At 37.0% G+C, this 16,390-nt stretch overlaps 1 protein-coding gene across 1 annotated transcript in view; it reads right to left on the minus strand.

Annotated features, from left to right (window-relative positions):
• Positions 1-16,390, minus strand: part of LOC126416367 (L-2-hydroxyglutarate dehydrogenase, mitochondrial) — a 98,839-nt gene that overhangs the window by 61,834 nt on the left and 20,615 nt on the right. Inside the window, exons 2-3 of the mRNA XM_050084047.1 lie at positions 14,500-14,914; positions 14,177-14,371 (exon numbers count right to left, since the gene is read on the minus strand). Coding sequence (XP_049940004.1) covers positions 14,177-14,371; positions 14,500-14,914 — 610 coding nt within the window. The remainder of the gene's footprint in view (positions 1-14,176; positions 14,372-14,499; positions 14,915-16,390) is intronic.

Below are 16,390 nucleotides of genomic sequence, written 5' to 3' on the forward strand. Positions count from 1 at the left end.
ATCAGAAAACTCATCAGTGAGTGAGTTGAACAGACACTCACACACAAAAATTTAGAAGCTAAATTCCTAGGAGAAGTTTCTAAATCCTTCAGAACTAGCATAGGAATTTGGCAGGTCTCTTGCTGATTCTCTTCAATCTGGTATTAGGCAAGATCATTTGAGTGTGAGATACAGAACTAAAAGAGAAAAACACTGATGGAATTCATCTGGGACAAAGAAGAGGAAGATTCAAGTTGAAATATCTCACTTTTGCTGGTGATATTGCAATACTTTCTGAGGGCAAAACAGATGATAATACAATGACAGAAACAATTCACAAAATTGCAGGTAAAACTGGATTACAAATATCACATGAGAAAATACATTGAACATAAGCACAACAGAGAACAATATACAAAAACACAACACAAAACATCAAAAGAGATATTAAGTTTAAGGATTTAGGAGAATGTATACAATCAAACAGATTAGGTAACACCACAAATGTAGGAAAGACTCAAGAAAATTGAATTAGCAATGTCACCTAAAACCATTATAATAAAAGATCATTATTGCTCCATGCAGAAATTAAACATTCTGTAAACTTAATTAAATCAGAAGCACTGTACGGATCTGAATGGCTTCCACTGAATAAAAGAAGTGAACAAATTCAACCCGAAAATGCAGAAAGAAAAACACAGAAAAAATTTTAGGACCACAAAAGAACAAAGATAACAACTGCACAAGAAGAGCAATGATTTATACAAAAACACAGATACAATCACATACACTATAAGGAAGAGGAGATTAAAGTTTTATGGCCATCTTCACAGAATAAATGACAATAGGCTAACCAAGAAAATTTTCAATTTCATTTCCAAATTAAAAAATTCCACAGGATGGCTGGGAGAGACAGTAATGGATCTGAGTAGACATAACGTCAAGAAGGCACCATAGAGGGCAGGGAAAATTTCCAGCTTCTGATCAATACTACAAAATTTCCAATTCTAACAACAAGAACCACAACATGGGAGAGTGATGTGTCAAATGAACAGGAGAAGCTCATAAGGCAATGCACGAAGAAGTTCTGGAAGATAAGATGAAAAAGATTGTACCATAGTCTTAGGATCTAAGAGTTGTAGAATTGGCCAAACTCTGTAATAATAATAATAATAATAATAATAATAATAATAATAATAATAATAACAAAAGAAAATAGTTCTTAAATCAATTGCATGCCACTTGCATTTCCCAAATTTTCACAAGAATATTTTTGAAATGCTGTATTCCTCCGAAATTCAGTTGCTTTTAAATTACGCTAAAGGGATGTACTAACCAATGATGGAAACACATTACTATTACTATATTAAAAATTTTATCTATTTGATTTTTATTGTTATTGTAATTATTATTTCTTTCTTTTCTCAGACGTTATGTCTGGTCAAAAATGGAAAGTGACGCAGACCTTGATTAAGTGTCACTTCCTTTTAACTGTATGGTATGTGTTATATTGCACTTAGGAACTTCCGGGTAATTGAACATGTATGAAATAATTACAGATTTCTGTAGTTGTATATATAAGTTTGGATGTAGCTGTATTGCATTCATGTACTGGTGGATATTGTGTGGTATGACTCCTGTAGTTGATAGTATAATTGGTATAATGTCAACTTTATCCTGATGCCACATGTCCTTGACTTCCTCAGCCAGTTGGATGTATTTTTCAATTTTTTCTCCTGTTTTCTTTTGTATATTTGTTGTATTGGGTATGGATATTTCGATTAGTTGTGTTAATTTCTTCTTTTTATTGGTGAGTATGATGTCAGGTTTGTTATGTGGTGTTGTTTTATCTGTTATAATGGTTCTGTTCCAGTATAATTTGAATTCATCATTCTCCAGTACACTTTGTGGTGCATACTTGTTTGTGGGAACGTGTTGTTTTATAAGTTTATGTTGTAAGGCAATCTGTTGATGTATTATTTTTGCTATATTGTCATGTCTTCTGGGGTATTCTGTATTTGCTAGTATTGTACATCCGCTTGTGAAGTGATTAACTGTTTCTATTTGTTGTTTGCAAAGTCTACATTTATCTGTTGTGGTATTGGGATCTTTAATAATATGCTTGCTGTAATATCTGGTGTTTATTGTTTGATCCTGTATTGCAATCATGAATCCTTCCGTCTCACTGTATATATTGCCTTTTCTTAGCCATGTGTTGGATGCGTCTTGATCGATGTGTGGCTGTGTTAGATGATACGGGTGTTTGCCATGTAGTGTTTTCTTTTTCCAATTTACTTTCTTCGTATCTGTTGATGTTATGTGATCTAAAGGGTTGTAGAAGTGGTTATGAAATTGCAGTGGTGTAGCCGATGTATTTATATGAGTAATTGCTTTGTGTATTTTGCTAGTTTCTGCTCGTTCTAGAAAGAATTTTCTTAAATTGTCTACCTGTCCATAATGTAGGTTTTTTATATCGATAAATCCCCTTCCTCCTTCCTTTCTGCTTAATGTGAATCTTTCTGTTGCTGAATGTATGTGATGTATTCTATATTTGTGGCATTGTGATCATGTAAGTGTATTGAGTGCTTCTAGGTCTGTGTTACTCCATTTCACTACTCCAAATGAGTAGGTCAATATTGGTATAGCGTAAGTATTTATAGCTTTTGTCTTGTTTCTTGCTGTCAATTCTGTTTTCAGTATTTTTGTTAGTCTTTGTCTACATTTTTCTTTTAGTTCTTCTTTAATATTTGTATTATCTATTCCTATTTTTTGTCTGTATCCTAGATATTTATAGGCATCTGTTTTTTCCATCGCTTCTATGCAGTTGCTGTGGCTATCCAATATGTAATCTTCTTGTTTAGTGTGTTTTCCCTTGACTATGTTATTTTTCTTACATTTGTCTGTTCCAAAAGCCATATTTATATCATTGCTGAATATTTCTGTTATCTTTAGTAATTGGTTGAGTTATTGATTTGTTGCTGCCAGTAGTTTTAGATCATCCATGTATAGCAAATGTGTGATTTTGTGTGGGTATGTTCCAGTAATATTGTATCCATAATTTGTATTATTTAGCATGTTGGATAGTGGGTTCAGAGCAAGGCAGAACCAGAAAGGACTTAATGAGTCTCCTTGGTATATTCCACGCTTAATCTGTATTGGCTGTGATTTGATATTATTTGAATTTGTTTTGATATAAAGTGTGGTTTTCCAATTTTTCATTACTATGTTTAGGAACTGTATTAATTTAGGATCTACTTTGTATATTTCCAATATCTGTAGTAACCATGAGTGGGGTACACTATCAAAAGCTTTTTGGTAATCAATGTATGCGTAGTGCAGTGACCTTTGTTTAGTTTTAGCTTGATATGTCACCTCTGCATCTATTATCAGTTGCTCTTTACATCCTTGTGCTCCTTTGCAACAGCCTTTTTGTTCTTCATTTATAATTTTGTTCTGTGTTGTATGTGTCATTAATTTCTACGTAATGACTGAAGTTAATATTTTGTATATTGTTGGTAGGCATGTCATGGGGCGATATTTAGCTGGGTTTGCTGTGTCTGCTTGATCTTTAGGTTTCAGATAAGTTATTCCATGCGTAAGTGTATCAGGGAATGTGTATGGGTCTGCAATGTAACTGTTAAATAATTTAGTTAGATGTGAAAGTGTTGAGGTGAACTTCTTTAGCCAGAAATTTGCTATTTTATCTTTTCCAGGGGCTTTCCAATTGTGAGTAGAATTAATTGCTTGGGTGACTTCATGTTGCAAAATTATCACTTCAGGCATTTGTGGTGTCATCTTGTATGAGTCTGTTTCTACTTGTATCCACCGTGCATGCCTGTTATGTTGTACCGGGTTTGACCATATGTTGCTCCAGAAGTGTTCCATGTCTGTTCTGTTTGGTGGATTGTCTATTTTAATGTGTGTGTTATCTATTGTCTGGTAAAATTTCTTTTGGTTTGTGTTGAATGTTTGGTTTTGTTTCTTTCTATTTTCACTTTTTTTGTATCTTCTAAGTCGTTTGGCCAACGCTTGTAATTTCTGCTTCTTTTCATCTAATTGCTCTATCGCTTCTTGTTGTGAGATTTTACCTAACCTTTTTCGTTTTTTTTTTTCTGACATTTCATTTCTTATAAATTGTGTTAGCTGTCCGATGTCCTTTCTCAGTTTTTCTATTCTGATCTGTAGCCTGTGTTGCCATGCTGGTTTTGTGGGTTTCTTCAGTGTGTAGGTGGTTCTGATCTCTGCCTAGTGTGTATATTTAGTGTAGTGAGTGCTCCTACATAAACCAGTAGTTGTAACTCTTCCATAGTTGTATTTTCATTTATTTTGTTGTGTATGATTGTGTTGATAGTTTTTATTGTTGTTTCGACTTGTGGGTTGTTTGGCGGTCTATGCAAGAATGGTCTAATGTCTGTATTTGTATCTTTGTATTCTATATATGTCAGCTGAAATTTTTCTTCTATATCTAACATGTGTGTCACTTCCTGTTCTATTTGTGCTTGTTCTGGTGGCTGCCTTAAGATTTCGTTTTGCTCTGATTGTTTAATTGATGCATGTTGTTCTTTGTTTGTTTGCTCTGGGATGTTTGAATCCATTACTGTATTTTCTTCTTCTTCTGATTGCACATTGTTTTGTTCCAGTATTTGTTGTACTTCTTGTTTGATGTTTTCTAATTCTGACTGGGGTATCCTGTTATTTTTGATTATTACATGGATCTGATCAGCTAGTCGTTGTTCTGTTAAAAATTTTAATTCTGGGTATCTGGTAATAAATGTTGTGTATACTTGTGATCTGTATCCAGTTGTGTTGGTTCCTAGGTTTGTTGCTTGGTAATAACAGAACATGGGGTGTCGATTAACTTCATCTGACCATCTCATCCTCTGTCTTTGTTTTCCTTCTAGGGTGGTTGCAGGAAGCATATCCTGCAAAACACCTCTATTTGGATTTAAATCATTTTCCAGTTGGCTAGCAGTGTCGTTACCATTGTGGGCGGGCATAGGGTTCAAGCGTCGTCCCCGACCATGACGGTGCTTGTCCGAGGCTTCTTTAGTTCTGTCCTGAAACCAACTAATCACACTAAAAGGGGGGTTAGCCCTATTAGTGGTTTGTTCTTTTCGTCGCCTTTTACGACTGGCAGAACATTATTATTATTATTATTATTATTATTATTATTATTATGAACATCTATGGTTGTGCCTCTGCGGTTAACAACCATAGTTGTTAATTGGAGCTTACTCCATCCAAGGTTAACTACCTTCGAAAGTCAACCATGGAAAGGTCTTTTAGGAAAAAATTTCCAATGTCCTGCCAAAGAAAGCTGGAGAAGGAAAGAAGGTGGGTAGCCACCTAGAAGGCTTCAATGAGTCGGAACATTGGCAACCACCCATTCTTATGCCAGTTCATAAGAACAGGATCAAACAAGAACAGATCAACTATATTGCAACTCATAATATAAATTCTCTAATTAAAGCAGGAAAACTAAAAAATTTGACGGATGAATTTGATAAACAGAAAATTTTAGTAGCAAGACTCCATGAAATGAGAAATACTACAGAAGATCCATTCGAATCACAAGGTTACACAATTTACAGTGGAATAAGGGTTATGAAAGAATGTCCCCAATTTGGAACTGTGTTTATAGTCAAGGTGAAAATAATAGATTTGATTATAGATTTTCAAGCCATCTCCCCTAGAATTGCGACTTTGAGTTGAAAAGCATCCAACAAAATTTATACCATCATTAATGCCCATGTCCCTACTAATGAGAAGAATTCTCTAACAAAGACTAGGAACGAAGTAGAAAAGTTTTGGGATCTCCTTGACCAAACATTAAACCAAGTAAAAATTAACAATGTTAAGATCCTGTTAGGGGACTTCAATGCCCAACTCGGAAGAGAAAGGAAATACTGGGATATCATTGGGAACTGGGCTCCACGTAAACAAACAAATAAGAATGGTCGAAGACTTGTTGAACTCTGTAGGGAACACACACTGATCTCAAAGTCGACATACTTCAAAGGAGGCCAAACAAACTTAAAACTTAGAAACATCCTGATTGGAGAAAAGGAGTATGGCAGCTGGATCGTGTATTTATGGACATATTCTTCCACAGAGAAATCTACAATGTTAAAGTATTAAGAGGGGTAGATACAGCTTCAGATCATTACATTGTCAAAATCAAAATTAAGTCCACACCACTAAAAAAGAAACCGAAGTGCAATAAACGAAAGAGGAACTTTGATCCCCTCCAATTAATTAGAAATGATAAATATAGAGAAGTCACACAAAACATAAAACTGACAGATAATTTAGAAGAACTGGTTCAAATTCTGCTTGTTGCAGAAAATTTAGCCCCATTGAACCCACGTAAAAAGACAAACTCAGAATGGTTAAAATTTCAAACACACAAAACAGAAGAAAATGCAATCAACCTCAAAAATATCAAGAAAAAGTTCACACAAATTATCAGGCAAACCAAGAGACAATCACAGAAAGATCTAATCCATTCAATAGAAGAAAATTATCACAAAACCAATTCCAGAGACTTTTACAAAATGCTAGGAAGACAATTACAAAAATTTGCCCCTCCCACGTTAATGCTGAAAAGGGAAGAGGGAATAATGGCACACAATGACAAGTAAAATGTCATAATCATGGAAAAAGCATTTAGTAAACTTCTGAATTGTGAAGAACCCCAGGAACTTTTAGCAATTAACACAGACACACCCATCAAGACTCTACCCGATCTCATACATCCTCCAACAATCCAAGAGGTGGAAACAGCACTCAGAGAGATGAAAAATTATAAGGCATGCAGAGAAGATCAAGTTTTTGCAGAAATGTGGAAATATGCCACAGATACAGTTCAAACATCCTTACACATAGCCGTAACAAAAATCTGGATAACAGAAAAATTCCCCGAACATTGCACCACAGCCATAATCCACCCACTCCACAAAAAAGGAGATAAAAGCAACCCAGATAATTACAGAGATATCTCTCTCTTAGACTGCACATACAAGATTTTCTCCAGAATCCTATACAAGAGGACCAAAGAACAACTAGAGGAAGAATTAAGTGAATACCAAGGAGGCTTCAGACCTTGGAGAAGCTGTGCAGAACAGATCATCACTTTAAAATTAGCCACAACATATTACAAGAAATGAAATAAACCTCTTGTGATAACCTTCGTGGACTTTAAAAAGGCTTATGACTGTATCTATAGATCTTCAATGTTAAAAATCTCAAGAAATTTTGGGCTTCATACAAAATTAACCAGTTTGATAGAACGCACCTTAACCAACACTGTATCAAGTCAAGTTCGGGGGAGAAATCTCTCATCATAAAAACAGGTTTAAGACAAGGAGATTGCTTGGCACCCCTGCTGTTCAACTGTGGTTTAGAATACATAATGAGGGAATGGCACAAGACTAATCCAAAGAACATCCAAACTGGAAGGCCCAAAGACAACATAAGTTTAAATTGTCTAGGATTTGCTGATGACCTTGCTCTCTTGTCCAACAGTATTCAGCAAACCAAACATCAAGTTATCTCACTACAGGAAATAGCACAGAAAATTGGTCTTGGAATATCCTTTGAAAAAACAGTCATCCTGTTAACTGACCCACCACTCATAAACAAAATTGTCATGAGAAACCAAGAAATCAATATTGTAGATAAATTTAAATATCTGAGAGAAATCGTAACATGTAACCTCAATAAAAAGCCAACATGGCGTAACAGAATAAACAAATTGACTAGAGCATAATATATCACAAAAAGAGCCTGTCAATAGCAACAAAATTAAAACACTACAAAACAGCCGCTCAACCAGAAATAACATATGCAAGTGAAACCATCTTCAAAACAACTAACGCTGCACAAATAGACAAAATACTCAAAATAGAGAGAAGAATCATCAGAAAGTACATCAACAAATCATACTGAAAGATAGACACTGGAGAGTAGCTACAAATGAAAGTCTACAAGGAAAAATAACTGGTAATGAGTACATTTCATTTTTCGGACATCTAATCAGAACACCAGAGAACAGAATCATCAGGAGAATAATAGAAAAATTGTGGAATAGTAAGTGTAACATTAAGTGGATTACAGAAATCAAGGAAGATGTGGATGAGCTACAGATTACACTGGAAGACCTAAGAAACAAAACTGACAAAATCAGGAAATTTACAGACAAACAAACCAAACTGCAAACGAGAATCAACAAACAGACAATAGGAAGGGTGATTTCCGATGAAGAAAGAAGGATGAGATCTGAGAGAATGAAGTATTATTATTATTGCACACATCTGTGAAATACTATGTGGTGTATGATGGGTACTACTCATTTGCTCTACATGTCAATCCTTGTTTTAACGTTTAGACAGCTCAGCAAACTGATCCTATTTCTGTAGAGGGGGAAGCCAACCATTAACTGTTCCTTTTTGAGACTCATTTTGCACTTTCATCAAATATTACATAGTGTAAGTAATTAAAACTGGGATATTTAATTTGAAGCCACATTACGTAATAGTGTAGTGTGTTGCACATAACATGACAGGTGACAGAAAGCAGCTCAGTAAAAAAATTGACCAGCCATTTGATTTGTCCGCAAATAAGTAACAGTCAGTGGATGATTTATCCCAAGTGTAGTTTGCATTGCAGTTCTTGCATTTGCAATTGTTTGTACTGATCCTTTTGCGTATTTGTTTCTTGTTTCAGTACATTCCCAATGAAAAACAATAATGCTAACTATGGAAAATGAAGAAACTTCACAAGCCAAGATTACTACAAAAGCATTTTATTGGATAACTGATTTCAAGAGAGCTATGTTGTCATCACTGACGTTATGTTTTAAAAAGTTTACAACATATTGTCCATCAATGTTACAAGTTGTTTCACTTTGCATATGCACTTCCCACTACTCGAAGATCACAACACATCAGCATGTCAAATATAAAAGTATTATGTACAAATATAAACATAACTATATTGTGCCGACTACACGTGTTCATGTTCACCCCCAGCTAGTATCTCAGTTGTCAGCAGGTGGTGAACACAAACACTTGCAACTGGTGCAATATAGTTATGTTTGTCTGTAAATAATATTTTATGTTTTACATGTGGACATGCAGTGATCTTGATGGTAATGGGAAGTATATATGCAATATGAAGGAAATTGCTACACTGATGGGCAGTATGTTGTCAGGGTTGCCACAAGTTTCCCCAAGTGAAATTCCTTGATTTACAGACAAGTCTTAGAATTATTCCCTGACAAATTTTAAGATCTCAAGGATAAGTTGAGACATAAGTTGATAATCTATCTCTGCAGCTACGGTTCAAGGAACAATAGCGCCATGAGGAAATATCTAAAGGAAAAAACTTTCAAGCAGATGGCGTTTCCTGATGTGAGCAAAAATCTGAAGTACTAACATCAACATCATTTGTAATGAACTGTTTTAGATGGAGAAAACAAACCAAATGGTATAGATGTTTCCTTAAGATCACTGATACTATTTTATTTCAATAAAACGGAACACATTTGGTGACAAAAATACACATTTCCTTGGAGTTGCAAAGTGATTTAGAATACCGCCACTGATTTCAAAAATAACCTCAGAAAAAGTAGGCCTCTTGAAAGAACTGTATAAGGTGAGGAAGAATTGTGTAAACCAATGCTGTAGGTGATCACCAATAAAATGTTGGTTCTACTATGTTCATTATTGTTGGTTATTACCCACTGTGTTATATCTATTATTTTACAGGATTTTGTGATTTTTGTTCTGAGAAATATATATGTACATAGCGTACAAACTGTCAGCAACTGACAATTTTCTTCTTATTATTGTCCATACTTTCTAACATATAAACCACCTTTTAACTGACAAAATGTCTATAAAATGCCACACTGTACAACATACTTGTGGTGAGACAGTTGCAATTCCTGAAGTCCATCGCCCATGGCCTCTAGCCTACTGAGGAACACTGCAGTCCTGGGCCCATTGATAAACTATGAAAATCTGCTGCATTACGCCACACACGAACACGCCCGACCTGTGGGCAATTTGATGAGACTAGATCTGACGAGCAGGACCTGCATATTAGTGGGAACTGAATGGCTTCAGATTGCCAGGTCTGATCCACTTCAGATACCTGCAGAAATGGCCTGTGGTTCTGGCCTGTCACGGAAATCCACTTGTGTGGCCAGCTATTCATGAGCCATGGATAGCATGTTGACGAAATGAGATGATGGTGATCAATCCATGCAGCACATAACTTGTTCAAATACTCTGAGAATCAATAATAATGAGGATACATAACAAATCACCTTAAAGATGATTGCTGAGCTGCAAATAGGCACATAAAAAAAGACAATCACACTCTCACAACTAAATTTTCAGCCACAGCTTTTGTCAGAAAATGAGAAAGAGAGAGAGAGAGAGAGAGAGAGAGAGAGAGAGAGGGAGAGCGCATGCGGGCGCGCGCGCACACACACACACACACACACACACACACACACACACACACACACACACAAAAAAAATCACTCACACAGAACTCATGCACACGACTGCTGTCTCCGGCAGCTGCGTCTACAGCCTCTGAGAATCAGATCCAAACAAACCACTTCTACCTCACTGTCTCTTGTCAGCAGCTGCTAGGCTAGCGGCAAGAAGTGATGGCAGCACTGACTGCAAGCTGAGGGAGTGCTAGGAAGGGGAGAAGCAGTAGTAATGAGGGAGTAGAGAAGCAGCACACGTATTCAGCTGTACCCAGCCAGCTGCAATGCATGACACCTCAGTAAACAAACCATTTCATCTACTGAGACAAAAATGAGATTTTTCCAGGGTTTTTTTTTTTTTCAAATTTCCCGGTTATTTCCCTGATGTGTTAGAAATTCCATGATTTCCAGAACCTGTGGCAACCCTGGTTGTATACATTTTAAAGCATAAGATCTAATGATTACAGCATAGCTCTGTCAAAACCAGTCATCCAATAAAATGCTCTTTTAGTGATCTAGGCTTTTGTCATTCTCCTCAGCCACCATACATTGCAGATTGCTCCCAAACTGACAGTGCCAGGAATATATAGGGTATCCCACCTAACCTTTCACTGACAATATCTCTGGAACCACAACAGATCTTGACAAATGGCTTTCATGGGTATGAATGTACATTACATGCTCACAAAAGTAAATACTATGAGCCACACTAAACCATGTGCGAATATTGGTTTCAACACAAACTTCCTGTTTTTTTAAATGGACACTCCATATTATTCCACATGCAATCAATAAAAAGAGAAATCACAATAATAATGATGTTAGTTGCATCGCAATACATCAATTACATCCTGATAAATTGGAATGCGAAGTTGACACATGAAATGTACTGCTATTGCACTTCCTGCGATGCAAGTGTGACCCACATGTTGCTCATGACTGCGCTGTGATTGACATACTACGATGCAACAAATGCTGCACTTACATATTGCTATGTACACTGTTAGTAAACTGGGAAACATACAAATGTCAAGTCACCCAAAATGAAAACCAGGACACAGTTTACTCATACGTGCTTTATTGAAATTTTTGACAGTACTACAATCCACATAACAGTAATGAAATACCGATAACCACCAGCCAGAGTAAACAAAATTAATGACTGTCAAAGGGTCGCACAAAGGGACACAGGCTATTTGTACATCAATTACAGAATGGTACATGCGATGTAAGGGACAGGTCACTGAATATCTTTAATGACTGCGACACTATTGAATCATTGCAGGTGGTGCAATGCACACACAAACATATAGTAGTACCAACAAAACAAACATATCTTCTCCGTAATACACAAAATGTATGCTGGTGTGCAAAAGGATACAGCAGTGTGAAGAGATCGCCATTTGTTTGGCAACACTGCTGTGTGCACTTCATCATGGATCCACTCACAGCTGTTGGAGTTTGTGGTATTACTGCAGTGCATGCTGCGGTAATGTGGGCTTTCATGTTGGCCACTGTTGCTGGGACATGCAGATATAACACATCTTTCACATGTCCCCGGAGAAAGAAGTCCACAGGGGTGAGGTCCAGCAACTGTGCTGGAAATCCCTGAATGGGACTGCCCCGTCTGATCCACTGATGTAGGAATTGTTGGTTTAGTGTCTGTAATGTCACAAAGCCATTATGTGAAAGGCATCCTTCACTCTGATACTACATCATTTGACGCAAATGAAGGGGTATGTCTTTCATCAGTCCAGGTAAGGAACATCTCAGGAACTGCTCATACGCTCATCCACTATGAGTGCAATCAATGAAATACCAGCCAATGATGTGGTGTCCTACAATACCACACCATGCTCTGACACTCCACTGACACTGATGTTCAACCCGGCGAATCCAGTGTGGGTTTTCTGGAGACCAGTAGTGCATATTGTGTAAGTTGGCTTTCCCATGGTTTGTAAGAGTGGCCTCATCAGTAAACAGAACTCTATGCATAAAGTAATGACCTTGCCACAGAACCCACTGATAGTATTCCAGCCGATTGTAAATGTCATCATCATGGGGGCCCTGATGTAGCACCATATGTATGGTTGATATCTATGCCTGAGCAGAATACACATCACACTTGTTTGAAGGATTCCCATCTGTCTCTCCATTTCACGAATGCTTGCTGCCAAAACAGCTACCTCTGCTGCTTCATGTGTTACGTCTCTACTCTGGATCCGTGTTCTTAGAGACAACCATTCTGTTGTGCAAAACCTTCTAACAATATTCATGCAGGTAAGGCAGATCGGATGATGCCTATTAGGGTACCACTGGGCATACACCTGTGCCACACATGTACCATTTTAGTGACATTCTACAGATAGTAATATCATGTCAACCATTTCTTCATTTTTGCCACTTGTGAATATCATGTCGAATGCCTAGAATGGATGGTCAGGTAAATTAATATCATGGTTACAACAGTGACACCAATTACAGTGGTACAGTACACCACTGCCACATACCTGTACGTACTTCCACACACAACAACCTGCTTCATAGTGAGCTATTCCCGCACACAGCACCAATTGTGTCCCACTCCTCTACACAACTGCAGAGGCAAAGGGTTGACTGTAGTGGTGTAACGGGGTGGCGTACACCAACCGGTACTGTTGCATAGTCTGTATGTGGATAAATACAACGTGCTCGATGAACATCATTATGTACATATCAATGTTTGTGGGAGAAATCCCTATTATTACTTTTGATCCTCATGATAAAAGTGGAAGTAAGAATACATACGTCAATCACATCGCAATTACAAGCAGCATGAGGATCACACTTGCATCACGAGAAGTGCAATAGCAGCTGATTTCATTTATTTCATGCATCAATTTCATGTTCCAATTTCTCATGATGTAATTGAATGTTGTGATGCAATCAATGCCACTATTATTCTAATTTCTCTTGTTACTGATTGCGTATGGAATAATATGTTGTGTTCATTTAAAAGACAATTTTGTGTTGAAACCAATAGTTGCACACAGTCTAGAATGTCTCATAGTATTTACTTTCATGAGCCCCTGCTGTACATTCACACCCATGAAAGCCATTTCTCAATACCTATTGTGTTTCCAGCATTAGTGGCAGTGAAAAGAGTAGGTGAGACAACTTGTAAAATGCTACCTACTACGAAAGCAACAGAAATAATATTTAGAAGGAATGAGGTTTGGTCATTGGAGAATGTGACTAATGAAATTGTTAACACTTTACTCTCATTTAACACAATCACAAAATGCTTTAAATGTTAATTAGTATCAGCCTGCACTGGCCATTCTCATAACCATAAAATAATTTATTTTACATGTCTCATGATTGCCAGAGCAGATCAGAATTGGTTAATGTTTTGAAGTATTTTCTGATTGTGTCAAATTAAAATAAAGTGTTGACAAAATAGCATTTGATAGATACATTTTCTTCAACAATACAGTGACATCATTAACAGAAGCCCAACATGTTGTGTTCTGGTATTCTCCAGTACAAGGAATAGTGGTTTTAGTGTGCCAACGGACAAATGCAGACTGGCTACATAACATTCACTAACTATGCCTTGTTCTCATTTCTGCCTACCATCTTAAAAGCAACTAACTATAGCAAGTGTTTATCAATAAGTAGAAACTTCATCTTATTAAATATCAAATACCTTACATTGTTTTCAGATGTGATATTCACAGGATATGTCGTTGAACCCTTTGTAACAGGTTTCCTCTGTTCTTTAAATCCTGTAACTTTGAAATTGAGATATATTTTTCCTCCAGCATCCTCAAAGTCTTTGCCATAATGTTCTGTAACCAAACCCCAGTCAACAATTCCTGTATGTGGAGAGTGTATTGCTTTAACACCCTAAAACAAAAAAATATATGCCAATACACTATCTACAACTGTGTTATTTATACCATATCTACACACATGTAACAGTCTTACTTGTATACAAATAATGATAGTTTTACTGTTGAAGATATAGTACTTACATGGCAGTGAGGCTCGATTTCTTGGATCTCATGACCAGAAATCATTCTAATATCACGAACATTATTTTTCAGCCCTCTTTGATACAGCTCTTCTAATGCTGGTATTTCAACTGGATCAGTGGCAACTATAATTTTACCACATTTCTTGTACGGAATATTCTTTTTATCAAAGTATTTGTATGACAAATAGCAACCTTGCACACACAATTTTGCCTTAAGTGACCCTGGCTTATAATATATACCAGCATGAACGACACCACTGTTGTTACCACTCTGGTGAGCAGCAAGCTTATCTTCTTTCTCTAGGACTGCCATTTTGAAAACTGGATACCTCAGCTTAAGTTCTCGAGCTGTGGCCATTCCCACAACACCGCCACCAATGATGACGATATCGTAGATTTTATCATCGGGACAGCTGTTTGACAGAATACCTTTTAATATAAACAAACTGTAAAGACCACACAAACATGTTTTTTTAGGTATCATGTTTAACAATATGATTTTTATATCATGGAAGAATTTTTTTCCCCAAGTTCGCTGGCTCTGAGCACTATGGGACTCAACTGCTGAGGTCATTAGTCCCCGAGAACTTAGAACTAGTTAAACCTAGCTAACCTAAGGACATCACAAACATCCATGCCCGAGGCAGGATTCGAACCTGCGACCGTAGCGGTCTTGCGGTTCCAGACTGCAGTGCCTTTAACCGCACGGCCACTTCGGCCGGCCCCAAGTTTGCCAAGCACTCTGTGTAGTGCAGTTGTTCCCAACCTTTCTGAGACAATAACCCCTAAGTGTCATCAGATGTTAGCTAGTAACCTCCCACCCCCACCCCCCTTACCCCAACACCCACCATCATAGTGAATCTTTTTAATGAAAAATAATTTTCTTTGAACACTTTCATATTTAAAATGATGAAAGGTAAGTTGTCTTACTAAACCATTAACTAATGAGACAATAGGTACTGTTTATTTCTAACAATCTTTACTTATGGATTGGTGATGCAATTCCCAGGGCAGTGCAGATGATATCTACAACTCCTCCTCAAAAATGGAAAGCTATGCACACTGAGGGTAGATGCTTCTAACAGAACAAGTGGTAGACTTCAGTTTGCTGGTGGAACACTGGGGACATGCAATCAATCAACAAAGGAGATTGCTTACAAGTGACTTGGGTGAGCCATTCTAGAATATTGCTTAGATGTGTGGGACCAGTACCAAATAAGATGAATGAGGGGTATTGAACTATACACAGGAGGACAGCATTAATGGTCACAGGTTTGTTTGACTCATGAGAGAGTGTCATACAGGTGCTGACGAAACTGAACTGGTAGACTACTGAAGGCAGACAAACTACCCCAAGAAAGATTATTAACAAAGTTTCATGAATTGGTTTTAAATTGTAACTCTAGGAATATACTACAACCCCATATGTATCGCTCACATAGGGATCGTAAGGACAAGATTACAATAATCACAGCATGCACAGAAGCATTCAATCAATTATTCTTCTGTGCACTGTACATGAATGGAACAGTAACAAACCCCAATAACTGGTACAACGGGACATACACTCCTTGGTTGTTTACAGTTTATGGATATAGATGTAGAACATGCTACCTCTGCATCACTTTTCCCCCTACTGACATTTGTTTCATCAACATATTGCATCCCATTTAAAGAGAACCAAACTAAAATGTGTGCACAATAATTAGGCCTACTGTCTGTAAATCACTTGATTGCTATACTTCTTACTTGCGAATGGGCAGAAATTGGAAGACTTCTGGCAGTCAGCTAGCTGGTAACAACAACAACAACAACAACAATAATAATAATAATAACACTGTGTAGGCCTTACAGCAGTTTAGTACCTATTACAAAGTTACTATTGTGCT

The sequence above is a fragment of the Schistocerca serialis genome, chromosome 8, assembly GCF_023864345.2.
Source record: "Schistocerca serialis cubense isolate TAMUIC-IGC-003099 chromosome 8, iqSchSeri2.2, whole genome shotgun sequence".
Lineage (NCBI taxonomy): Eukaryota > Metazoa > Arthropoda > Insecta > Orthoptera > Acrididae > Schistocerca > Schistocerca serialis.